Below are 26535 nucleotides of genomic sequence, written 5' to 3' on the forward strand. Positions count from 1 at the left end.
AACATATAACACATAACATATAACAATTACAGCATGGAAACAGGCCTGTCCGGCCCTACCAGTCCACGCCGACCATTCTCCCTGACCTAGTCTCATCTACCTGCACTCAGACCATAACCCTCTAATCCCCTCTTATCCATATACCTATCCAATTTACTCTTAAATAATAAAATCGAGCCAGCCTCCACCACTTCCACCGGAAGCCCATTCCATACAGCCACAACCCTCTGAGAAAAGAAGTTCCCCCTCATGTTACCCCTAAACCTTTGTCCCTCAATTCTGAAGCTATGTCCCCTTGTTGGAATCTTCCCCACTCTCAAAGGGAAAAGCCTACCCACGTCAACTCTGTCCGTCCCTCTCAAAATTTTAAAAACCTCTATCAAGTACCCCCTCAACCTTCTACGCTCCAAAGAATAAAGACCCAACCTGTTCAACCTCTCTCTGTAGCCTAAGTGCTGAAACCCAGGCAACATTCTAGTAAATCTCCTCTGTACCCTCTCCATTTTGTCGACATCCTTCCTATAATTTGGCGACCAGAACTGCACACCATACTCCAGATTCGGCCTCACCAATGCCCTGTACAATTTCAACATTACATCCCAACTTCTATACTCGATGCTCTGATTTATAAAGGCAAGCATACCAAACGCCTTCTTCACCACCCTATCCACATGAGATTCCACCTTCAGGGAACAATGCACAGTTATTCCCAGATCCCTCTGTTCCACTGCATTCCTCAATTCCCTACCATTTACCCTGTACGTCCTATTTTGATTTGTCCTACCAAAATGCAGCACCTCACACTTACCAGCATTAAACTCCATCTGCCATCTTTCAGCCCACCCTTCCAAAAGGCCCAAGTCTCTCTGTAGACTTTGAAAATCTACCTCACTATCAACTACTCCACCTATCTTAGTATCATCTGCATATTTACTAATCCAATTTGCCACACCATCATCCAGATCATTAATGTAAATGACAAACAACAGTGGACCCAACACAGATCCTTGGGGCACTCCACTAGACACTGGCCTCCAACCTGACATACAATTGTCAACCGTTACCCTCTGGTATCTCCCATTCAGCCATTGTTGAATCCATCTTGCAACCTCACTATTAATACCCAACGATTTAACCTTCTTAATCAACCTTCCATGTGGAACCTTGTCAAATGCCTTACTGAAGTCCATATAGACAACATCCACAGCCTTGCCCTTATCAATTTCCCTGGTAACCTCTTCAAAAAATTCAAGAAGATTAGTCAAACATGACCTTCCAGGCAAAAATCCATGTTGACTGTTTCTAATCAGGCCTTGATTATCCAAATAATTATATATATTGTCCCTAAGTATCTTTTCCATTAATTTTCCCACCACAGACGTCAAACTAATAGGTCTATAATTGCTAGGTTTACTTTTAGAACCTTTTTTAAACAAAGGCACAACATGCGCAATGCGCCAATCTTCCGGCACCATCCCTGTTTCTAATGACGTTTGAAATATTTCCGTCATAGCCCATGCTATTTCTGCACTAACTTCCCTCAATGTCCTAGGGAATATCCTATCAGGACCTGGAGACTTATCCACTTTTATATTCTTCAAAAGTGTCCGTACCTCCTCTTCTTTAATCCTCCTAATTTCCATCACTACTCTACTTGTTTCGCTTACCTCACATAATTCAATATCCTTCTCCTCGGTAAATACTGAAGAAAAGAAATTGTTTAATATCTCCCCCATTTCTTCCGGCTCAGCACACAGCTGTCCACTCTGACTCTCTAATGGACCAATTTTATCCCTCACTATCCTTTTGCTATTGACATATCTGTAGAACCCCTTGGGGTTTACTTTTACATTACTTGCCAAAGCAGCCTCATATCTTTTTTTCGCTTTTCTAATTTCCTTTTTAAGATTCCTTTTACATTCTTTATATTCCTCAAGAACCTCATTTACTCCCTGCCGCTTATATTTATTGTATATCTCCCTCTTTTTCCGAACCAAGTGTCCAATTTCCCTGGAAAACCACGGCTCTTTCAAATTATTATTCTTTCCTTTCCACCGAACAGGGACATAAAGACTCTGTACTCTCAAAATTTCACCTTTAAATATCCTCCATTTCTCTATTATATCCTTTTCATAAAACAACAATTTCCATTTCACTCCTTTTAAATCCTTTCTCATCTCCTCAAAATTAGCCTTTCTCCAATCCAAAATCTCAACCCTTGGTCCAGATTTGACCTTCTCCATAATGATATTGAAACTAATGGCATTATGATCACTAGACCCAAAGTGCTCCTCAACACATACCTCCGTCACCTGACCCATCTCATTTCCTAACAGGAGGTCCAACACTGCCCCTTCTCTGGTAGGCACCTCTACGTATTGCTGCAAAAAACTATCCTGCACACATTTTACAAACTCCAAACCATCCAGCCCTTTAACAGAATGTGATTCCCAGTCTATATACGGAAAATTGAAATCACCCACAATCACCACTCTGTGCTTACTACTAATATCTGCTATCTCCTTACATATTTGCTCTTCCAATTCTCGTTCCCTATTTGGCAGTCTATAATACACCCCTATAAGTGTTGCTAAACCTTTCTCATTTCTGAGTTCCACCCAAACAGCCTCCTTAATCGAGCCTTCTAGTCTGTCCTGCCAAAGCACTGCTGTGATATCCTCCCTAACAAGCAATGCAACACCCCCACCTCTTGCCCCTCCGATTCTATCACATCTGAAACAATGAAATCCTGGAATATTTAATTGCCAATCGCAACCCTCCTGCAACCATGTTTCACTGATCGCCACAACATCATACTTCCAGATGTCAATCCAGGCTCTAAGCTCATCCACCTTTCTTACAATGCTCCTAGCATTAAAATATACACATTTAAGGGACCCATCATTTCTTATTCTCGGTTTATTTCTTTTCCCTTCTTTCTCTCCTACATATTGGGTCTGAGTGTTTCCCTTTTCTGCCTCCTGCCTCACACACTGCCTATTAGCTATCTGTGTTTGAGTCCCTCCCCCCAACCGTACTAGTTTAAAGTCTCCGCAGTTATTTTAGCAAATCTCCCCGCCAGGATATTGGTTCCCCTCGGGTTCAGATGCAACCCGTCCTTTTTGTACAGGTCATACTTCCCCCAGAAGAGGTCCCAATGATCCAGAAACTTGAAACCCTGCTCCCTGCACCAGTTCCTCAGCCACGTATTTATCCTCCACCTCACTCCATTCCTATTCTCACTATCGCGTGGCACAGGCAGTAAGCCTGAGATTATTACTTTGGAAGTCCTTTTTTTTAACTCTCTTCCTAGCCCCCTGAATTCTCCTTTCAGGACCTCTTCCCTTATCCTACCTATATTGTTGGTACCTATATGTACCACGACCTCTGGCTCCTCTCCCTCCCCTTTCAGGATATCCTGGACACGCTCAGACACATCCCGGACACCGGCACCAGGGAGGCAAACCACCATCCGGGTCTCCCGACTGCGTCCACAGAAACGCCTATCTGACCCCCTCACTATAGAGTCCCCTATTACTACTGCTCTCCTCTTCCTTTCCCTACCCTTCTGAGCAACAGGGCCGGACTCCTTGCCAGAGGCCCGGGCACCGTCGTTGCCCCCAGGTAGGCTGTCCCCCCCAACAGTACTTAAACAGGAGTACTTATTTCCAAGGGGTACAGCCACCGGGGTACTCCCTGCCTCTGTTCCTTGCCCCCCCTAACAGTGACCCACTTGTCTACCTCCCGTGGTCTAGGAGTGAGCACCTCTCTGTAACTCCTATCTATAACCTCCTCACTCTCCCTGATCAGACGGAGGTCATCAATCTGCCGCTCCAGGTTCCTAATACGGTCCCTTAGGAGCCCCATCTCGTCACACCTGGCGCAGATGTGGATGTCTGGAAGACTATCAGACTCCCAGATTCCCCACATCCGACACCCAGAACAAAAAACTGCCCTGGCAGTCATACTCTCCAAACAAAGCCCCGCGCTCGGTTACTAAACCTACCGCCCGGCCGCTACTCCAACCGCTCCAACCGCCCACCCAAAAGAACTGAGTGATCTCCTGGGAGAGGCGAAAAACCGGATAAAAAACCCAGGCCAATTTGGGAAAAAATCCGGGAAATTCCTCTCCGACCCCAAGCTAGGCGATCGAAACTAGTCCGGGAGATCACACAGGTCTTACTCCTTACTATCCCCACACACTACTTCCCAAGCAACACAGCTTGGTGCTGCTTGCTGCTGCTTGCTACTGCTGCTGCTGCTGCTTGCTACTGTACTGCCAGATTTTTGAAATAAACCTACATGGTTGACTTTTACAAGAATAATTTTTTTGTCATCTATGTTTAATCCAGACTCACCAATGTAGTTGGCTGCTAACTGCTTCCCATTGAAGGATGTTGGAGATGGACAATAAAGCCATAATTTTCAGCTATATACAATGATATGAATAAAGAAAAATAACATTGTTCCAGGAGTGATCACTGACCTACAATTAACCCTCAACAGATAGAATTAATTTTCTACACATCATACGCTTGATGTTAGAGAATATGTTAACCGGACAATCACTGCAAGGATGAAGTACAGTTGAAATTTCTACTGTAATGTTAAAGGCAGCAGAAAATGATGCCTCCATCTTGCCTAAGCATAGAGGATCCCACAGGATGGGAAATAAAACAGTATAATGGGATCCTGTATCTAGGCAGCAATGTTTTGGAAGGATCAGGATTTGGCTGTCATTTATTTAAAAACCTTGGAATGGCAGATGTTTTGACTTTGGCAGAGCTTGTCACAGTTTTCTAATTTGTTGGGCTAACATTTGCTGATCCAAAGAGGACCAACATCTAGCCGTTTCACCCAAATAAATACATTATAGACATGCATGTCTATGTTTTGCAATGTGAGTCGGTAACGCACAAGAGGTTGGATGTACAAACATCTATTCTCTCACACCATCTGTGAAATTCCTGCTGAATCCAGGAGCATTCCACATTCTCCTCGGAGGAGAGGGTGGATACCTACATTCCTGGCCCCTCGACTTTATATCAGCTCTTGTGGCATATCAGTTCAGCCCCATTCACTTGATCTGTGTTGCCAACCTTCAATGTGAAGACTTTTGTTTGAAACTTTAATTAATACTAGACCAAGTGGACCCATTGGGCCCAAACCTCTCCTGCATTGGTGCAGCACCCTCTCCTCCTCCCCCCCTCCCTCCTCAACCCCCCTTATCCTCCCTCTCCCTCCCAAGGAGATCGATTTAAACTTTAAAATGTGAATAACTTTAAAAATATAACATCGATTTCAATGAAACTTCTTCCATTAGCACCAAAGGGACGACGGTAAGTAAGGTGGGCCTAAAACTGTTGCGCTATCATGTACCGTTTTGGCTGTAGTTCAGGAACAAACATACAAACAAATGAGAGTTTTAGTATATAGATTAATGCTTTCACTTTGCAACAGTTAAATGTGTTTTTTATGAATTTATATTACGTTTTATAAATTTTTATTTAACTCGCTTCCTAATTGCCCCATATCATAATAAACATTTGGAAAGACTAAATTGGCCTCCTGATAGCACAAGCTGTCAGAAAGCTATGAGGGCAGCCTGGGGGCAAGGACTTGGTTGCTATGGCCAGTGGCTTAGTTTCCAATCATGGGATAGCCACAGCAGCAACACCAGTGGTGTATAGGGAACCATGCGGCTATTAAAGCAAAATGCAATGGTGGAACGAGCAGGTGAAGGCGAAAGCAATGCATAATCCAAATGTAGTGCCTTCTGACCCACTGTCCCTTGCTGCAAGTCATGATTGATTTCTGTGTAACAGAAAGTGTTTTTAGAGGGTTATCTGAGGGGATCATTTTACAGCCCGATTCTTAAAATCATATGGTGGTATTTTCAGATTTCTTTGTTTTAATGGCTATTTAATTGGTTATTAATAACTCATTTTTAGAATACAATCAATTAAAATGAGCATGTGCCACTGCCGTTACAAGAATTTTTGAAAATATAATGAAACAATCTGATAATTAACAAGGCTCAATCTCGGCCTCATTTGGATTAATTTACTGACTTTTACTGAACCAGCAACATCAAGTGGCTGAGATTGCCAGTGATATTTAAATTGTTTTTTATGCTTCGTTGAATAATGGAGAGAAGAATCGGGGAAATGCTGCAAATAAGAAATAAAAACAATTTTAGAAATTTTTAGCTGCGCATTCAGCATCCAAAATCAAACAGGACCGTTCACAGATTTCTGATGCAGGGTCAACTGTGCCTTTAGATTAGCGGAAATCTAATTGTTCTTGATCTGTTCTTGTGCTTAGTTTTTTGGTCATAGCTATTTGTTTGCTTCTATCGTGCAAAGAAATGGTAGACCAACCAAATGCATACTTTGCTTCTGTCATCACAGAGGAGAACACAACTACCAGGAATATTGCGATCTATATCAAAATGGTATTAAGGAAAATAATGGCATTGAAAGCCAATAATCTATGTTCTAGAGACTTTGGGAAGTGACAAAACTCACGGCAAGGGGTGAAAACTTGTGAAATGAAGCAAGTTTAGTCAAATATGTTATACCTTGTAGGTATTTTTGTTGTAATCTAAAATGCATGAACTTAGAAGCACTGCATCCAGATGCATCATTTTCCAGATGAGACATTGCAGGGCCTTATCCAAGCTGAAAACAAAATATCCCCAGGCATTATTTTGAAGAGCTGCCTCAGGTGTCATTTATCCCTCAGTCAACATGTTTAAAGAAATTGTGATTTTATCATACAAATACACAAATTATTTACTGCGTTTCCTGTATTACGACAAAGATTACACTTCAAAAGATACTTAATGGACCATAAAGTGCTTTGAAATGCCCTGAAGTCACAGATATAAATGAGAGTGTTGCTCAGAAATCTCTTTCTTGCTCAGAAACCTAATCAACTAAACTTAATGTGCAAATTAAAATCTGTTCTCACAATAAAAAATGGAAGGTAGTGGGTTAATCCAAATTCTTCAAAATCACGATACAAATCTAGGCAATGTCCAAAAGAAAATTTAGAACACCGTGCTTTACCTGTTTGTTACTGCGAAAGCTGTACATGTGGTACAAGACGGGAATAAGACTTTTCTCCCGTGTTTGATGTTGGGTGTATATGGGGATTTTAATTTCCCGAACCATCAGATCCACGAGATGGGTTCCCAATTGTACAGTCAGCACATGAGACCAAGAAAAATCTTCACTGAACAGAGAAGGGCCGGCATTCATCTTTCTTTCCAGGAGCATCATGTATTCACGAGGCAGGAAGTTGTTTAGCTGAAATTGAAAGATAATTTAATTAACATGTTCATCAAATATAACAAAGAAATAAAAGTTCAGAAGCTGGTTGAATTTGTCCTTGAATGGCTTCTTAATACCACTACTTATAAAATCTAGTTTGCTCCTGCTAGAAGGTTAAAATACAAACAGAAATGCTGGGAACAACAGCACGAGAGTGAAAATAGAAATAGGAATAACCCAGGATGGAATAAAACTGCCAGACCTGCTGAGTGCTTCCATCATTTTCAGTTCCTATTCGGGACTTTTCAGCTTATATCCCCTATTGCTTATTTTTGCTCCAAATATACATTCGTTTACACAGTTCTGCAGCAAGCTACATCTGTTGCTTGTCTGTCCAACCCACAATTTGTCTGTGTTCCCGTAAGCATTTTATAGTATTCCTCATTATCCTATTATTATTACATCAGGAAACACCAACCACTGAAGTTTAATTCTTCTTTAGTCCAAGAAACATTCATTAACCCTTACAATTTCCATTGCGAGTTAATTTCTATTTGATTGCTTTTTTTCCTCTCAATGCAAGTTCCTGAATATCTGCAATTTAATAGGATTATTTTGTACACCAAGTCTTGCATTTAGCAAACAAAAGCAGAATTTTGCACCTATGCATTTTCCTTTACACATAATTTTAGCTTGTTTATTTCCCTTCTTGTTACATGGTAACTTCAAGCTTTAAAGTTTTAAACTTGTCATGTTTTCTATGAGCAATGATTTGTGGATTTACAAAGCTGGCAAATGCTCAACTGCAAAAAGATTATATATAGTACTGAAATGTTTAAAAAATAGTATTGAGATTGGGCACAATTACACAAATATGAAATTCATTCTTCAGTTTACTGGAAACTTCTGGTAAAACTGATGGGAAACCATTCATTCAGAGTGACTTACACAGGTCTAAGATATGCCATAAATTTAATTCTAAAAAAAGTCAGAAGGATTTTAACATTTTATTACATTGCAGTAGAAAAGCAATCTTCTTGATAGCTGCTGCTGACAGACAGTGGCCTTCAATTTAACCGATTGCCAATTTGACTGCTTTTTTGTAAAGTTTAGAAAAACATGCATTATACAAATTCTTAATTACTACTTTCTACTATCTCTTTATTATTATTTTTTAAACCAGAATCAAATTTAGTCAATATTACCTCAGTGTCTTTTGCCAACAGTTCAGCATAGGCATGATAAATGTCTCTCGTTTTGTCCACCATCTCATTTTTAATCTTCTTTCGTATTGAATACTTGTTGTAGATTCTGTTGCCCAATTCCTTTGCAATCACCACTAATGCCTCTCCATTTGGAGGGATACTGCCAATACACTGAAAAATAGCATAAACATTACGCTTCAAACATCTCCAATTATCTTGTACACTAAATAGTTCAAATAGGCAAAGGTGCAAAATTATTGTTGAAGCATTGCCATTTTTTATTCTACAGACATGCATGTTTCCTGTAAGGAATAATTATAAATAATGGAAAAAATCCTAATGGCCTAATGGATCATCTGATGTTTTCTTGCCCCTAGATAATGTACATTCAAGGCTAACAATATAACAAACCATTGTTATGATCCAACTTTTTATTTAATAGAAACCAATCTTGGAATCAAATTGGTGAAGAGTTAGAGACACAAGAGAGTGCAGATGCTGGCATCTTGAGCAAGAAAATAAAGTGCTGGAAGAACTCAACTCCTTAGGCACCATCTGTGGAGTAAAATGGGCAGACAATGTTTCAGGTTGGGATCCTTCTTCAGTCTGAAGATTCCCAAGTGATATGATTTTCTAGATCCTCAAGTCTGGATTTCTGTGATGCCATTGGCCCTCTTCTGTTCCATTGAGCAAAGCCTCAGGCCATTCTCATCCACAAAGAGTCCATGTAAAAATAAGATGCTATCATGACCTATATGTACGAATTCCTCACTTTCCTACCTTCTAATCTCTAATCCTGCCCTTTTAAAAGTGCGTTCACTAAAGCGTTTGCCCACTGGCCACTCAGTGACCACTACTTTCCTTGCTGAAGCAACATTTCAATGCATAAGATATTAGTCTACCCTCGTACATAATGGTGCAGAATACTATTAAGATTTGTAAAGAGCACAAAAAAATTAGTTTTATCTAAAACAATATGAATTTTACTGAGTATACAAGTGGTTCAATGTGGCTTTGGCGTTCTTGTTCAGATAGACATAAACAATCAGTATGAAATTCTTTCATTTTTGAAAGAAAAAAAAATTATGCAGCCCGAATAATAGGAATCCTACAATTAATCACATTATTGCATTTCACATTAATGGCAAAAATCATCATTCTGGCGCCCATTCTTTTCTTCCCTCCATCCCACCCAGCTCTTCTTCTCCTTAGGCCCCCTCGGTCATGGCTGACCATGGGTGATGCATCTTAGTTGGCTGCTTGCTCCACACCTCGGCTAGAGCAGCGTCGCTTTTGTTGGCAGGTGCGATGGTTGGGATCTGCTGTTCGGATGGTTCCTAATACCCGTGCACCCAGAGGATAGCAGACCGTGGCAGGACAGCACCTTATTGGCTGGGGGCTGCCCAGCTTGAGGCGGGCGGTAGCTGTCCAGTAAGATCCGAAAGTCCCTCCCACCGTCAGAAGCAACCCCTGGCGCCTTGCTTTACGCCAATCTAGCGGTGACTTATAACCGGTAACAGGTGCTCCCAGTGTTGTGTCGACGCCGCAGGCGAAGCTGGAGTGTCCTCTCCAGGTTGTAGGTGTAGGTTTGCAGTGATGTGTGGTCGGATGCAACACTGGGCAATGTCATATGAAGGACAGGCTGATGCCCATGCAGCACGTCCCCCCTCTCCATGTCGCTGATCGATCCAAAGGAACAGCAAGCCGTAAAGTTTGGCACCAGCACCGTTGCAGGAGCTGCCAGAACGAGGTTGTAGACAACGAGGAACTGCCTTAGGGACCCCGACTCCGGATTTTCTTGAAGTTCACTCCTGGTGCCTTTTCCATGACTGGATATGGCCACAAGGCAGTGGAGGTTTTAGATCAGAGTTTTCCCTCTTCCCAGGCTGACGAGCCTCATCTGCCCGAGACTCGTGGGGGCGGGAGCGTCAACCTTCCCGTGCAGGTCTATGACACCTGCCCACTGCCCAGCTCTTAGGCCTAAGGGAATCAAGGGTTATGGGGAAAAAAGCCAGAATGGGGTACTGATTTTGGATGATCAGCCATATAAAATGGTGGTGCTGGCTTGAAGGGCCGAATGGCCTACTCCTGCACCTATATTTCTATCTCCATTTTTACTTTAATCCTATTGTTCCGTGGTCCAGTGAGTGAAATGCTTGAAGAATTCCTTGATTTTATTTTGAAGATAGGCACAAAATGCTGGACAACTCAGCAGGACAGGCAGCATCTCGGGAGAGAAGGAATGGGTGACGTATCGGTCGAGACCCTTTTTAAGACTGATGTCAGGGGAGAGGGAGATGCATAGATAAGGAAGAATAAGGTGTGAAAATAGAACAAAGGGAATGGAGAGCAAGAAAAATGTAGAATAGATCATTGTTAGCTGGGCAAAGGTAACAACAAAGCAAATACAGATAAAATGTAGTCAGAGACAGTAAGACTGGTCGGAGAATTAGGAAGGGGGAGGGATGGAGAGGGAAAGCAAGGGTTATTTGAAGTTAGAGAAGTCAATGTTCATACCGCTGGGGTGTAAGCTGCCCAAGCGAAATATAAGCTGCTGTTCCTCCAATTTGTGCTAGGCCTCATTCTGACAATGGAGGCGTCCCAGGACAGAAAGGTCAGTGTGGGAATGGGAGGAGGAGTTAAAGTGTTTAGCAACCGGGAGAAAAGGTAGGTTTAGGCGGACTGAGCGAAGTTGTCCAGTGAAACGACCGCCAAGCCTGCGCTTGATCTCACAGATATATAGGAGTCCACAACTGGAAGACCAGATACAGTAGATAAGGTTGGAGGAGGTGCAAGTGAACCTCTGCCTCACTTGAAAAGACTGTTGGGATCCTTAGACGGAGTCGAGGGGGAGGTATAGGAACAGGTGTTGCATCTCCCGCTGCTGTATGGGACAGTACCTGGTGAAGGGGTGGTTTGGGTGGGAAGGGACGAGTTGACCAAGGAGTTGTGGAGGGAACGGTCTCTGCGGAAAGCGATGGAGATGGGAAGATGTGGCCAGTGATGGGATCCCGTTGGAGGTAGCGAAAATGTTGGAGGATTATGTGCTGTACGCGACGGCTGATGGGGTGGAAGGTGAGGACTAGGGGGACTCTGTCCCTGTTACGACTGGGGGTGAGGAGGAGCAAGAATGGAGCTGCAGGATATCAAGGAGACCCTACTGAGGGCCTTGTCTATGATGGAAGAGGGGAACCCCCCCCCCATTCCCTAAAGAGTGAGGACATCACCGATGTCCAGGTATGGAACACCTCATCTTGGGCGCAGAAGCAGCGTAGACGGAGGAATTTAGAGTAGGGGATAGTCTTTACAGGAAGCAGAGTGGGAAGACGTGTAATCTAGATAGCTGTGGGAGTCAGTGGGTTAATAATAGATGTCAGTTGATAAGTCTATCTCCTGTGATGGAGATGGTGAGATCAAAGTAGGGAGATTGCGGAGATGGTCCAAGTGAATTTGAGTTCAGGATGGAAGTTAATGAAGTCAGTGAGTTCAGCATGGGTGCAGCAGGTAGCATTGATGCAGTCGTCGATGTTTATTTTGATTGAATAAAACACTTATCTAGAATATACGCAAAGACCTATAATCAACTTCAGCTGACAGATTTCAAACTAATCACTAGCTTGCACAAAAAGGATACATTAATTCACACATCAATTTCTTGGCAGGATACATGAATTTCCCAATTTCTGGGCCAAATTCAGACTTGAGGCTGCAACATAGTCCTTAAAATAGTTAAATACCTAATGGTATTAAATATATAAATCTTTTTTAAATCTTATTTTTATAAAACTACTTTCATACCTGTAACATAATGTCCACATACTCATTATCATCCAGCAGACAGAGATAAGGATAGAGGTTCATTCTCCAGGGACAATTTCCATTGCCAGCCATTTGGAACTTGTATTCATGAAATGCCCGCAGAAGAGATTTTTGCCACTTGGCGCGTAAATCTGCCAGACGTTTCCGCTGATTTTAACCAACATTATTTCAAGTTAGTGGTTATCAGGACAAACAAGCAACAGGTAACTATGTTTAGAATTTTTGACTTTTAGAAAAACTATAGACTTTCTTTTTTGAAAATAGATCACTAATATTAAAGTTTACATCAGTAACCTCATAGATTTAAAGCCCTTAATACAAATGTCCCATACCTTAATGGCAGAGTAAGAGTGGTACAAAATCCCTGTATTTCAAACTTCATGCAAATAAAAATATTATCTGGAAATCAATTATGCACTTAATTACTAAATATTGGCTGCGCTCATGTATTTAAAAAAGGAAATCTGTAAAGTGACATAATCACCTTAGTTTTAATATTTTATGCCCCAGAATCACCCTAAAAGTGAAATATAGAGCTGAAAAAGCAGAGGCATTCTTGTCAGTGTCAGTTGAAAACAACTCTACAAAACTTCCATCTCCACGAACATCATTTGCAAATATCACTGGTACTTAAGTGATACGAAACACTTGATATTTTTTCTTTAATTTCAAAGAAATGAACTGAGATACAATTTTTTTTTTAAATATCTATTTCCCCATTTTATCGTGTCTGAACACTTAAAAACACAGGTACCATTTTTTTCATCTTCTCTGTAACTGGCTTTGTTACTTCAACAGAATCAATAGTAACAGTATCTGCTTGCTCGTTCTTTTGCTGTCTGTCAAATCTCTCCCTCAGTTCTGCAAGACAGAGATCCAGTTTGGGATATTCCACAGGTCCAACCTAAAATAAAGCACAATGCTTACTGAGTAGAATTTCTCAAATGGTATAAAAAAAATTCAGCAGGATGTACTAGCCTAATAATTACGGCACTGGTAATCCAATAGTTACAAAATCAACTCTCACCATGACAAATCATAAAACTGAATTCAAAAATGTTGGTTATTTTTTTGACAAAAAAGTGGAAAGCACTATTCACTTGGTAATGTGAAAACTAAATTGTAATAGTTACTCCACCATTACAAGTTTTGCTACCTTTATCACATCTTTTATCTCTAGAATTATAATTGTGATATATCATTTGTATAAAGGTTAGAACAATAGTATCAATGAATGCTACATAAATAATGCATTCATGGCTTTGAATGTTAACACTTTTTGTCATGCATGTTGTAGGAATACAGGGCTGTATTTCAAACGAACAAAGTAGTTAAAGTAAGTAAAAATCTCATGATGCAGCTCAACCTGAGACAACTATTTAACTGTAGTTCATTGCCGAATACAAATTATCTGCATAAGCTATGGAATTGTTTCAGAAACGATTAAACTGAGAATAAGAAATTATTTATGGAGCATCGACTAACCCATACTTTATAAATCTGCATTTGAAGTACCTTAGAAACGTTAGTACCTTTGGGCGCCACAGTGGCGCAGAGGTAGAGTTGCTGCCTTACAACGCCAGAGACCCGGATTCGATCCTGAATACGGGTGTTGTCTGTACAGAGTTTGTACATTCTCCCAGTGATCTGCGTGGGTTTTCTCCAGGTTCTCCGGTTTCCTCCCACACCTCCAAAGACGTACAGGTTTGTAGTCTAATTAGCATGGTATAATTTTAAATCGTCCCCAGTGTGTGTGTGTGTGTGTAAGATACTGTTAAGTGTGCGGGAATTGCTGGTTGGCGCAGATTCGGTGGGCCAAAGGGCCTGTTTCTGCACTATATCTCAAAACTAAACCTAAATAAAATAATCGTCTGTGTTAGACATTGAGGAATTAACAACATTTAACTTCAGAGTAATAAACTCACATATTTCTCTTCAAGGGAACAAGAGAGCTATTAAAAGATGAAGTTCAGAACCTGAAATATTTTCGATAACATTCTTAGTCAGGTTAAGATGCATTTAAAATATGATTTGTCTCCATCTACAGTGCAAGGAACTCTATGCATCATCACTGTGCAGGAAGGAACTTCATATGGTGGTCAACACCAAAGAGGAAGAAGCTTAGACTTTATTGCCTTCCAACACAGTGAGGAATGTGGGGAATCAGCAGTGGTGGATGTTTATGCTAACTTTTATGTAGTTGTGTGTCTTGTTGCCTTTTTTAGTATTGCTGTATGGTAAATCGAGTTTCACTGTGCCTTAATTGGTACACGTGACAATAAACTGACCTTTGAACCTTTGAAGTCAGACACAAAATGCTGGGATTGGAAGGGTGTGAGGAAGCGTCTCGACACGAGACATCACCTATTCCTTTTCTCTAAAGATGCTGCCTGACCCGCTGAGACACCCTAGCATTTTGTGTCTATGTATCATCCCTACATCTATGTTGAATGGGGGAGGGTGAAACTAAAAAGCATCCAATATGTGCCATTAGAAACCATGCAGATGTCTAGTATTATATTTAATGTTTAAAGTTTATTTTTATGAAAGAGTAATTAAAAATTATCTCCAAATTAAAATTGTATCAATTCATGATTTGTAATTTTGCCCAATGAATATTGAAGTTTCAATATTTATTAGGTGGTGCAGTCGATCGTCTTGTATATGTACTGAATATAAAATATTTGCTCAGCCACACCCTGGCCCATTTCTTCTTTGCAAATGTTTTGCATCCTTGCATGGAATGGTCCAAAGGGAGCTGTAGGCATTGCTGCCATGGCCATCTAGCAGAAAGTGAGTGGTGAATGCACCTCAGCTTGGATCTTTGGTCTGACTTGATGGCCTTTTCAAATATCTCTGAAAATAACATACACTAAATAATAGTTGTATAGTTTGAATCTGGTGACCCGCACACACCTCTTATGTGACAAATTAGGCCTGAAATGCTGGCTAAAGAAGAATACAATATGTACTGCTGCGTTTCTGTACCCTTTTTTGGAAGGAAAATCTTTAGACATGCTTGGCAATCCAGACAATGCTCCAGATGAATTATCATATCTTGGAGACAATCAACATGATAAACCTATTTCTTTTTGTGGCAGATATAGGTTTTCAGGAGTACAATAAGCACAAAACACAGGAACAATGTGCGCACATTCAACATAGAGGATATTTTCAAAATATATTACCTGTGATTTGTGTTAAAATATTACTTTGAAAATGCTTTCTGACAACAGTTGATATTAAATGTTACCATTGTACAATTAAACTTATAAGCTGAGTGCAGCCTCCACTATTATAAAAATGAATTCTATTAAAATTTCAGCTATCTTCAGCAGCGGTTTCTCATTTGTCAAAACATTCTGCTTTTAATATGCTCCACAAATCTTTAGTCGGCAGTGGAGCTATTGCCAATGGCTTACAAAGCTGCTGCTTGCTGGTGTGTCACAGATACACAAAACAATATCATATTTCCTGTTCACCAGATGCTGAAGAGCCACCGTTATCTTTCTGACCAAACACATAAGCTACCTCTTCTGATAAAGGAACTGCAGATCCTGGTTTATACCAAAGAGAGACACAAAGTATTAGAGTAACTCAGCGGGTCAGACAAAAAGGTTGGGTGATGTTTCGGGTCAGGTCCTTTCTTCAGACATGCTGTCTGACCCGCTGAGTTACTACAGTACCGTGTCTATCTCCATGTCTTCTAAAAATGCAGGGCTATTTAGGCAACGATATTTGGCAGAAATGGCAATATAGATACATCACAACCGATACAAACCTCAAAGAATTTGCAAATCAGATTTCAGTGAACAAGTTTTAGTTCTCAGCTACATTTTAGGAGATCCACCAAATGCAGCCTTTATGTTCAACATTATTAATAATCAAGATATTAAAGGTGCAAATTAAATATTATTACTCATTACAATTGTATACAGTAAATTAATCTAGTTGAAATTCTTTTCTCTGTACCATCTGTGCTGCTCCCGATGTTAAGTCATTTAAAAAGGGAATTGAGCAACTAGATCTCCTCAACTTGGTCAAAAAGGCCCACTTCAAAATGTAATCACTACTCTACTCACTCTGACCTGCGCGAGATACCCACTGATGAGGTGTTTGTGCAGTAATCAACCAGAACTAGAATCACTCTCTCCTCCTTACCTCTGCATAAAAATGTGTCACTAATGGAGACTGGCAGATCGCTGTTTCAGGTTCCGATAAGGGCTGGAAGTTAGGGTTCACAACACGAATGGCTTTCATTACCATTTCTCTTTCATCTTTATGGAATATACAAGTTTTAAATATCTTTTGAATCTGGAAGCCATTTTCCTCCAGCTGTTGAATACACCTAGGAACATAATTTCATACAGGTAATGAGCAACTATAATTCAACAGATATTGTAGAAAATGATAATCATCATGGGTTAGGCCCATCTCCTTCATGTAACGTACTGTTGAAGCTATAATATCCTGGACAGTTTTAAATCAGTCTTTGTAACACACAAATATAAATATAAATTTGGTCACTTCCTCTGTTAATCTACATTTCAAATTATGATGAAAAGTATTCCCCTTGGCATTTTCTTTAGAAGAGGATAGAATCAATTACTCCAACTGAGAATTGTCACCAGGCTCTGTTAACAAAGATATCTGTAGAAAACTCCCAAAGGCAGCACTGAAGTTAATGCTACGCCATCATAAATCATATGACCTAAACAAAGTGACTGATAGAAATCCTTGTACATTTGATTCCGATTCAGACCCTTCGTAATAGGCCAATACCCACAATTGATACATTGTGGGCATCAGCTTATTAAGAAGGGTCCGATTCAGAATCCAAGCTGATACTTCATTGTAGTACCATAATTGTATTGCACTCTTGCAGGTGCTGACTTTGGAAAGGATAACACATATGAAGGGCAGGAAGTTTTCCCACTGTCTTGGCAGGATTTAAGCCTCAAGTAACATCAAAGAAAGAAACAATAGATCATTCTTTTTACAGCTATTTATGGGATGTTGATAACACAGGAATATTTCAAATCCACAAGTGTTAGTCACTTTGAGCCATTAAGCCATATGAGATATTTAAATGCATTAAGGCATTATCCACATTTAGAAATAAACCATTACATTTGTCCAGCCATTGCTCTTGTCTCATTTTCATCTCATTACAGGAGTTAAAATCTACACACATGGATATATCATTTGTCTGCATCATCACCTGCTCCCTGACTAAAGCTCCAAGTCATGTAAGAAAATAACTGCAGATGCTGGTACAAATCAAAGGTATTTATTCACAAAATGCTGGAGTAACTCAGCAGATCAGGCAGCATCTCAGGAGAGAAGGAATGGGTGAAATTTTGGGTTGAGACCCTTCTTCAGACTGATGTCAGGGGGGCGGGACAAAGGAAGGATATAGGTGGAGACAGGAAGATAGAGGGAGAACTGGGAAGGGGGAGGGGAAGAGAGGGACAGAGGAACTATCTAAAGTTGGAGAAGTCAATGTTCATACCGCTGGGCTGCAGGCTGCCCAAGCGAAATATGAGGTGCTGTTCCTCCAATTTCCGGTGGGCCTCGCTATGGCACTGGAGGAGGCCCATGACAGAAAGGTCAGACTGGGAGTGGGAGGGGGAGTTGAAGTGCTCAGCCACCGGGAGATCAGGTTGGTTAAGGCGGACTGAGCGAAGGTGTTGAGCGGAAATATCGCCGAGCCTGCGTTTGGTTTTGCCAATGTAAAGAAGTTGACATCTAGAGCAGCGGATACAATAGATGAGGTTGGAGGAGGTGCAGGTGAACCTCTGTCTCACCTGGAAAGACTGTTTGGGTCCTTGGATGGAGTTGAGGGGGGAGGTAAAGGGACAGGTGTTGCATCTCCTGCGGTTGCAGGGGAAAGTGCCTGGGGTGGTTTGGGTAGGAAGGGACGAGTGGACCAGAGAGTTACGGAGGGAACGGTCTCTGCGGAACGCAGAAAGGGAAGGGAAGATGTGGTCCAAGCTTGGAAGCTCCAAGTCATCTCATTGAAATGAAATTGATTTTTTATGTCTTTGTAGCAGGCAATCTAGTTGCATGTCTCACAAACAAACTGTATAATTACAATTCAATGTATTGAATTTTTGTTCAACTAATTTTTTTTTAAACCTTCAATATGCCACGATTCTTCACCCAGAACACACAAAATTAATTGCAGTTACCAAGTGTACCTTCCTAAGTCAATATTAAAAAGTAAACAAGATCATGGATGAATCCTGATCTCAGAACTTGCTGAAGCATGGTTCTGTGACAGTCCTATGTTAGCTTAGTTCTAGCATTAGCTGCTACAAACTCAATCTAACAACTAGACCTGTCAGAACTTGGACCATGCAGTCCAAGTGATATCAGTGAACTGAGACACTTTCGACAACTAACACTGACAGCTGCATTTCACTTGGGAATACATTTTTATTCTTAGTCTTTTTTCAAGGAGGGTAGTAGGGGTTATCTAACAGTAGGTTTATACTGATTTAATCAAGGCTAACTGATGACAATCACCTCACCTTTGCTAATAATTCAACAGAGATCAGCCAAATAAGGATGAAGCTCTGCTTTCCCTGTCATGAGTTTTAATGAACACCATTGGGTATTTTTATAATTACATTCTGCAACAAAAGTTAATAATTATGATTTAGTTACCAACCGTAATCTGATCGATAGCCTAGAACCTTTTAATTGGGCATGTAGTAAAATTAATTTTGCATTCATACGCAACCATTATAGAATTAGTATTCAGTTTATTTTTCTATTTCACTCCGCAAATTTATAACAATCACAAGAAAACATAGATAATGAAATCAAATTTGCAGAGTCACTGTCCAGCACATTAATCGTAATCGGTAAGTTGCTACTGAGCTTGTGCACAGTGTTCCATGCAACTTGAATCTATAAATGAGCTTAACATTCCATAAATACTTAAAATAAGATATTTTTGAGCAAATTGTGGATCCTACAATATCATGCGTGTTCTACATAAAGCTCTTGTGACAGATTAAAAAGATCATTTGGGTTTCAAATCAAAAAAAATGCTGGAGAAACTCAGCCGCATGTGTGAAAGTAGGCAAAGTTAATTTCACGTCAACAATCTTTGAGAAAAACACTGGGATTGCATAAACAGGCTGCAGCCCCGGGAGTGACCAAGAGGGAGGTCCGATATCTGGCTCTCTCTCACCCTTTTCTTTCTGTCCTTCCCCCATCTTAGTCGTACTTGTTTCACTGTCATCTTGGTGAGTTTCATTGTCTGTATAACTCGTTATCATCTACCTCACAGCCAACAATGGGCAGTTCCCTTGATCGTTGTTACTTATTTGCATGTCTTTCATTAATTTATTCTATATATCTCCATATCACCGTCTATATCTCTCGTTTCCCTTTCCCCTGACTCTCAGTCTGAAGGGTCTCGACCCGAAATGTCACCTATTCCTTTTCTCCAGAGATGCTGCCTGACCCACTGAGTTACTCCAGCTTTGTGTCTTTCTTCAGATATCTGGATAATATTTTAAAGAAAGATCCCCAGCTCGAAACACTAACTCTTATTACTCCCCTGATGTTTCCTAACCTGCTGAGCTTCTGCAGCTATTTATTTATTTCATTTTCCCAACATCTGAAGTTGTTTATTTGTATTTGATTACAGAATGCCAAAATTCTACTCTTGGTCCCAGTTTAGAAAAGAAAGTTTTCTGCAACATCATGCATTGCATTCTATTTTGAAACTGGAGGCATTAAGTAAAATCTCGTGTATTTATTATAATGATAGTGCACTGCACTGTTAATAATTATAAATATTTATAATAAATATATTATTTAAATATAATAAATATTTATAATAATTGTGCACCGCAGGATGGCTCCATTCTTGTACTATTTGTTTAGGATGCCAAGCACTTGTATCTAGCCTTCGAGCACTTTGAAAGATTTGCCAAGATTAGAACAAGAGAGGAAGACATGTCTGGCACGAAGCATTCAAACAAAAAGGCCACACCTTTAACCCATTCTCCACTGGTTATGAGTCAGAGGTGGACCACAGACACTACAAATAGGCTTGGCAATCTAAGTGGAGAGCAGCAGATCAGCCAGCATAGTCTCAGTCCACACCAGGAGATGCACGTGGAGAGGATGTGGGAAAATCTGTTGCCACAATGCCCATGAACATTTATGAATTAGCTAACAATACAATACAATACAAACTTTATTGTCATTGTGCAGTGTACAAGTACAGAGACAACAAAATGCAGTTAGCATCTTAATCAGAGTGCATGCGATGGAATAGTAAAACATATAATATATACAGTAATTCAGTAGCGGTAGTGGAAATTCCGGTGAGCGAGATCAGTCACTGATGGGAGGAGTGCCCGAGGGTGGGTGGGGGGGGATGGCAGCAATCACCGAAGCGCAGAGTTAAGTAAGGTAACGACCGCAGGAAAGAAGCTGTTCCTGAACCTGCAGGTCCGGGAACGGAGAGACCTGTAGCGCCTCCCAGATGGGAGGAGGGTAAACAATCTGTGGTTGGGGTGAGAGCTGTCCTTGACGATGCAGCGCGCCCTTCGCAGACATCGCCTACTCTGGATAGACTCAATGGAGGGGAGTGAGGAACCGGTGATGCGTTGGGCAGTTTTCACCACCCTCTGCAGACTGCCACATATGTTTATTTGACGAGGCTCTGAAGGACCATTGTGTCCATTGATCAGTTGAACACGAGAGAAACAGGAGAATATTTTGGTTAAAAAAAACTACCACACAACAGCTTACTACTTAATTTCATAAGCAAATTACAAAAGTAATAGGAGGAAACACCAGGCAGCTTGGCCTTAAAGAAAGACTCTATACTGGGTTGAAGAAAATTATATAGTCAAAATATTTCACTATCTGCTTCCTTCAAGCTCCCTGTAATACATTCAGCAAATGAATTCTGTAAAGTTAATCACTAAAACAGGATTATCTATTGAATTTGCCTGTGTATATTTCTCTTGATCAGGAGCACTGCACTAATTCTTAATCCTGTTGCTGTATGGATGATTTCAACAGTTGAAATCAAGTGCAATTCCATAGTTCAGACTCGCATGATTTGAACAGCAACAAATGCATATGCAAGTCATTTATATTGATGACATTTGATTATCACTCCATATCATATGCAAAAATACTTCCTAAAATGCTCAAAGTGACTTCAATGCAATATATTCTCTCTCTCTCTCTCCTCTTGATCACCAACTTCAAACTTGCAACGTTATTATTCTATTACTTTTGCCACCTCCATATTCCTCCAGAAATCTCAAACCCTGTTTAATTGACTTCCAACCCTCTTTCACCTGCCTATTCATACCTTCACGGTTTTACCTCCAGCTCTTCTCTCTGACTTCCAGTGTTAGGTCTCTCTCAGTTCCGCTTCAATTATTGCCTGCCATTTTACTCTGCTTGCAGTTAAAATTGACTGTGTGCAAACCACAGGAAACCAATTAATATGTTGAAAGCTTAAAATGTTATGTCATTGCACCGCCTGCAAGTACAATTCAATAATTAGTGCATTAAGAAATATATACGGTGAAGGTGTTTATTATGACATGGAACTGCAATTCCCTTCAAATGACAATGCTCAAAATGGATATTCCTATGTAATCACTTTTCATTTAATGAAGAAAACTGGTTACTCGATGATCTTTGTGTCATCTCTGGTTGAAATAAATCTTAAAATAGAACAGTAAATGCTTAATGAGGTGGCAAATCTCCCAGTGTATTAATGATCAATAAGTCACATTTTATACTCTATAACCTTGCACAAATGTTAATAGAGATGCTGCCTGTCCCACTGAGTTACTCCAGCATTTTGCGTCTATCTTAAAAAAGACTATGATGCATTCACCAATGAAAGAAATGTAGATCAGTGCGAGATAATCCTGAAACAGTTCTGAATTTAATTTTCCACCTAGAATTCTGTCCGTAATTTAAAAATACTGATAATTCTGCAATAATTGGAGGTGGTATTGCCACTTCCTTCTCTTGATGTCAGCGATTAAGATTGGATTGAATCAATCATGAACCAGTGTTATAGAATTACCTGCATCAACCCCTTCAATGCTGAACAGCAAAGACATCATTACATATTACAGAAAATAAAATCTAGTAACCAAACTATTCGGAGAATGTTTCTTAGAACACTCTACTACAAAATGCACATGCAAGCATAAAGATTTTAAATCTCAAACTGATTCATTTTGTTAGCCAAAAGCAATGGAACCTATGTGAATGACATTTCTAGTTCTGAAACACTAAGTGTTTCTCTCTCTCTGTAGATGTTTCTGTTTTAATTCACCGTAATTTTGGAGTTGGTCTTTGAGATTGAGACACCTGCATCTGTCAACCTTTTTTTTCATTTTGGAGTTTATTGCAAAACACCGTTCTGATAATCAGACATTTCAAAGTTACATTCAAAATTCTGGACGTAGAATGGATGTTGTTATTTGTGAAAGGAAGACAGAAGGAGCAGAGGAATCTCAGACAACTTTATTTGTACCTGAGGGACAGCCAGCATTTGTGGAAAGATGGAATGGGTAACGTTCAGTCTGAAGAAAGGTCACAACCTAAAACGTCACCCATTCCTTCTCTCCAGAGATGCTGCCTCTCCCGCTGAGTAACTCCAGCATTGTGTGTCTACCTTCGATTTAAACCATCATCTGCAGTTCTTTCCAAAACAATTATTTGTACCTGTCATGGGGTGCACCATGTGACATAGAAACATAGAAATATAGAAAATAGGTGCAGGAGTAGGCCATTCGGCCCTTCGAGCCTGCACCGCCATTCAATATGATCATGGCTGATCATCCAGCTCAGTAGCCTGTACCTGCCTTCTCTCCATACCCCCTGATCCCTTTAGCAAAAAGGGCCACATCTAACTCCCTCTTAAATATAGCCAATGAACTGGCCTCAACTACCTTCTGTGGCAGAGAATTCCACAGACTCACCACTCTCTGTGTGAAGAAATGTTTTCTCATCTCTGTCCTAAAAGACTTCCCCCTTATCCTTAAGCTGTGACCCCTGGTTCTGGACTCCCCCAACATCGGGAACAATCTTCCCGCATCTAGCCTCTCCAACCCCTTAAGAATTTTATATGTTTCTATAAGATCCCCCCTCAGTCTTCTAAATTCCAGCAAGTACAAGCCCAGTCTATCCAGTCTTTCCTCATATGAAAGTCCCGCCATCCCAGGGATCAATCTGGTGAACCTTCTCTGTACTCCCTCTAAGGCAAGAACGTCTTTCCTCAGGTTAGGAGACCAAAACTGCACACAATACTCCAGGTGCGGTCTCACCAAGGCCCTGTACAACTGCAGCAGAACCTCCCTGCTCCTAAACTCAAATCCTCTTGCTATGAATGCCAACATACCATTCGCTTTCTTCACTGCCTGCTGCACCTGCATGCTTGCTTTCAATGACTGGTGCACCATGACACCCAGGTCACGTTGCATCTCCCCTTCTCCCAATCGGTCACCATTCAGGTAATACTCTGCTTTCCTGTTCTTGCCGCCAAAGTGGATAAGCTCACATTTATCCACATTATATTGCATCTGCCATGCATTTGCCCACTCGCCTAATCTATCCAAGTCACTCTGCAGCCTCCTAGCATCCTCCTCGCAGCTAACACTGCCACCCAGCTTCGTGTCATCCGCAAACTTAGAGATGTTGCATTCAATTCCCTCGTCCAAATCATTAATATACACTGTAAATAACTGGGGTCCCAGCACTGAGCCTTGCGGTACCCCACTAGTCACTGCCTACCATTCCGAAAAGGACCCGTTTATTCCTACTCTTTGCTTCCTGTCCGCCAACCAATTTTCTATCCACCTCAACACTGAACCCTCAATACCGTGTGCTTTAAGTTTGTACACCAATCTCCTATGTGGGACCTTGTCGAAGGCCTTCTGAAAGTCCAGATATAACACATCGACTGGTTCTCCCTTATCCACTCTACGAGTTACATCCTCGAAAAATTCTATAAGATTCGTCAGACATGATTCGCCTTTGGTAAATCCATGCTGACTTTGTCCGATGATTTCACCACTTTCCAAATGTGATGCTATCACATCTTTAATAACTGACTCTAGCATTTTCCCCACTACCGATGTTAGGCTAACTGGTCTATAATTCCCCGTTTTCTCTCTCCCTCCCTTTTTAAAAAGTGGGGTTACATTAGCTACCCTCCAGTCCTCAGGAACTACTCCAGAATCTAAAGAGTTTTGACACTGTAGGCACCTGTAATTGAAGAAACTAGGAACTGTATATGCTGGGTTAAAAAAGACACAGAGTGCTGGAGTAACTCTGCAGGTCAGGCAACACCTCAAGAGAACAAGGATAGGCGATTCCTCGGGTCAGGACCCTTCTTCAGGCTGATTGTGGGGCGGAGGGGGAAGGAGAGACACTTGGCCATGGTAGTGAGTCCAGGTCAGAACTTTCTACACACCCGGCTGGTTTTGTTAACTTTACCTGCCGGAGAGTCTCTCATGATCTCAATTTGTCAGATGCTGGATCAATTGTCCATCCTAAGAGATATAACCCCAGATGTAGAAGACAAGGTAACCTGGCAATGGGGACAGTAAAATATCAAATAGCAGTAAAACAGCAGCATTTTATTAAGAGCCCTTCATGTAAATATCAGATCAGGTTAACATCAACTCAAAGACTGCTCGTATCCTAACGCATATCAAGCCCACTTCACCCGTTGCAAGCCTCCATTTTAAGTTCTCATTTTTGCCTTCAATTTCTCCTAGGCACCTGCTCTACCTACCTCCAATCCAACAATCGCCACCAATTGTACACCTACCCCCCATCAATTTCCTTGTCATGCAATCTCTGTCTTTCTCCAATATCGGTGCCTTGAACATTTCTGATGATTTTTAAATGGCAGCATGCATTCAGCTATACAAGTTCTCAGCTCTTAACCTGCTTCCCCTAATTCTCCCAACTCTATCTTCTCCTTTCAGTAGTTTATAAAAACCTACTGCTTTGATCTGGTTTATGACCACTGATCTCTTATTCCAGATTTTGTTTGATGCCAACCCCATGAAAACCAAGTGTTTCATAACGTGATATTCTTATGCACAATGCAGTTGAATAAATCATTGGTCTTCAACAGCTCAACTACCACAGATGCCAGCACTCAGATCTGTTAATTATTCCAACTGTTTTGCAACACCTAAAAAGGTATTAACTTAAATATTGCATAAGTGCACTGTGACACAGCTGATGCTTTGTAGGCCAGTTTCCAGTGTAAGTTTTCAGTGCGCTAAAATGTAACCTTGTGCTTCTTCAAAACAATACATAGGTCACAGGGCAAGAAGTTTCCCTTCATTTCTAAGCATGCCATCCTTATTGTACGACACTTAAAAAGAGCTGTGTAGAGCTGTACCTCACACTGCCAGAGGCCCGCTTGTTTCCTCCCTCTTCACAAAGATGTGCGGGTTTGTAGGTTAATTGTCCCTCGTGTATAGAGAGTGGATGAGAAAGTGGGATAATGTAGAACTAGTGCCATTGGGCCTGTTTCCATGCTGTATCTCTAAACCAAACATAATCTAGTTTACATTGGCAGCTGACAGTGCATACACGATGAACTCATACAGGTCCAATTTCAATACTGGGTCCAGAAATTACACCATCACAATCAAGACAAAATGTCTGTTAAATTTTCTGTAAAATGATCAGGACTTGTCCATCCTTTCAAATTTTTCCAAAGGAAAACCTCTAATTGCTTTGAAAATCAAAACAAGGTGCATACATTTAACTTAATTTGTCAAAGGATTAGTTGTTAAAAAACGGTGAGGATTTGGAATGCAGTACCTTAAAGGATGGTCTAGGAAGTAAAAACCTTCACCATACTTAAAAACTACTTGGATGGTCACTTATAAAAAACATAATCTGGTATGGACCGAGAACAGAGAAGTTTAATTAACCCAAAGTCCATTTCTAGTCATTGTTCAGAAAATGAGATAAACTGCCTCCATCATGCCATGTGTTTTGATAAGATTTTATTTTTGAAAATGTTTCCTGAAGTCACCAGAGAACGGTATTCCCCAGCAGTCAATGACAGATTTGAGATGGAGAGCAAATGGGAACCCCACAACCTGCAGATTCCCCAACAATTTATACACCATCCTGATCTTAAACCATATCACCTTTCCTTTATCATCACTGGGCCAAAACCTTCTACCCATCAACACAGT

At 40.7% G+C, this 26535-nt stretch overlaps 1 protein-coding gene across 4 annotated transcripts in view; it reads right to left on the bottom strand.

The window, feature by feature from the left end:
* Positions 1-26535, bottom strand: part of polrmt (polymerase (RNA) mitochondrial (DNA directed)) — an 83074-nt gene that overhangs the window by 44440 nt on the left and 12099 nt on the right. For all 4 annotated transcript variants that reach the window (XM_078423804.1, XM_078423807.1, XM_078423806.1 and 1 more), the window contains exons 5-9: positions 16460-16646; positions 13053-13202; positions 12278-12445; positions 8480-8650; positions 7071-7310 (exon numbers count right to left, since the gene is read on the bottom strand). In XM_078423804.1, coding sequence (XP_078279930.1) covers positions 7071-7310; positions 8480-8650; positions 12278-12445; positions 13053-13202; positions 16460-16646 — 916 coding nt within the window. The remainder of the gene's footprint in view (positions 1-7070; positions 7311-8479; positions 8651-12277; positions 12446-13052; positions 13203-16459; positions 16647-26535) is intronic.

Source organism: Rhinoraja longicauda, chromosome 28 (genome assembly GCF_053455715.1).
Source record: "Rhinoraja longicauda isolate Sanriku21f chromosome 28, sRhiLon1.1, whole genome shotgun sequence".
Taxonomy (NCBI): Eukaryota; Metazoa; Chordata; class Chondrichthyes; order Rajiformes; family Arhynchobatidae; genus Rhinoraja; species Rhinoraja longicauda.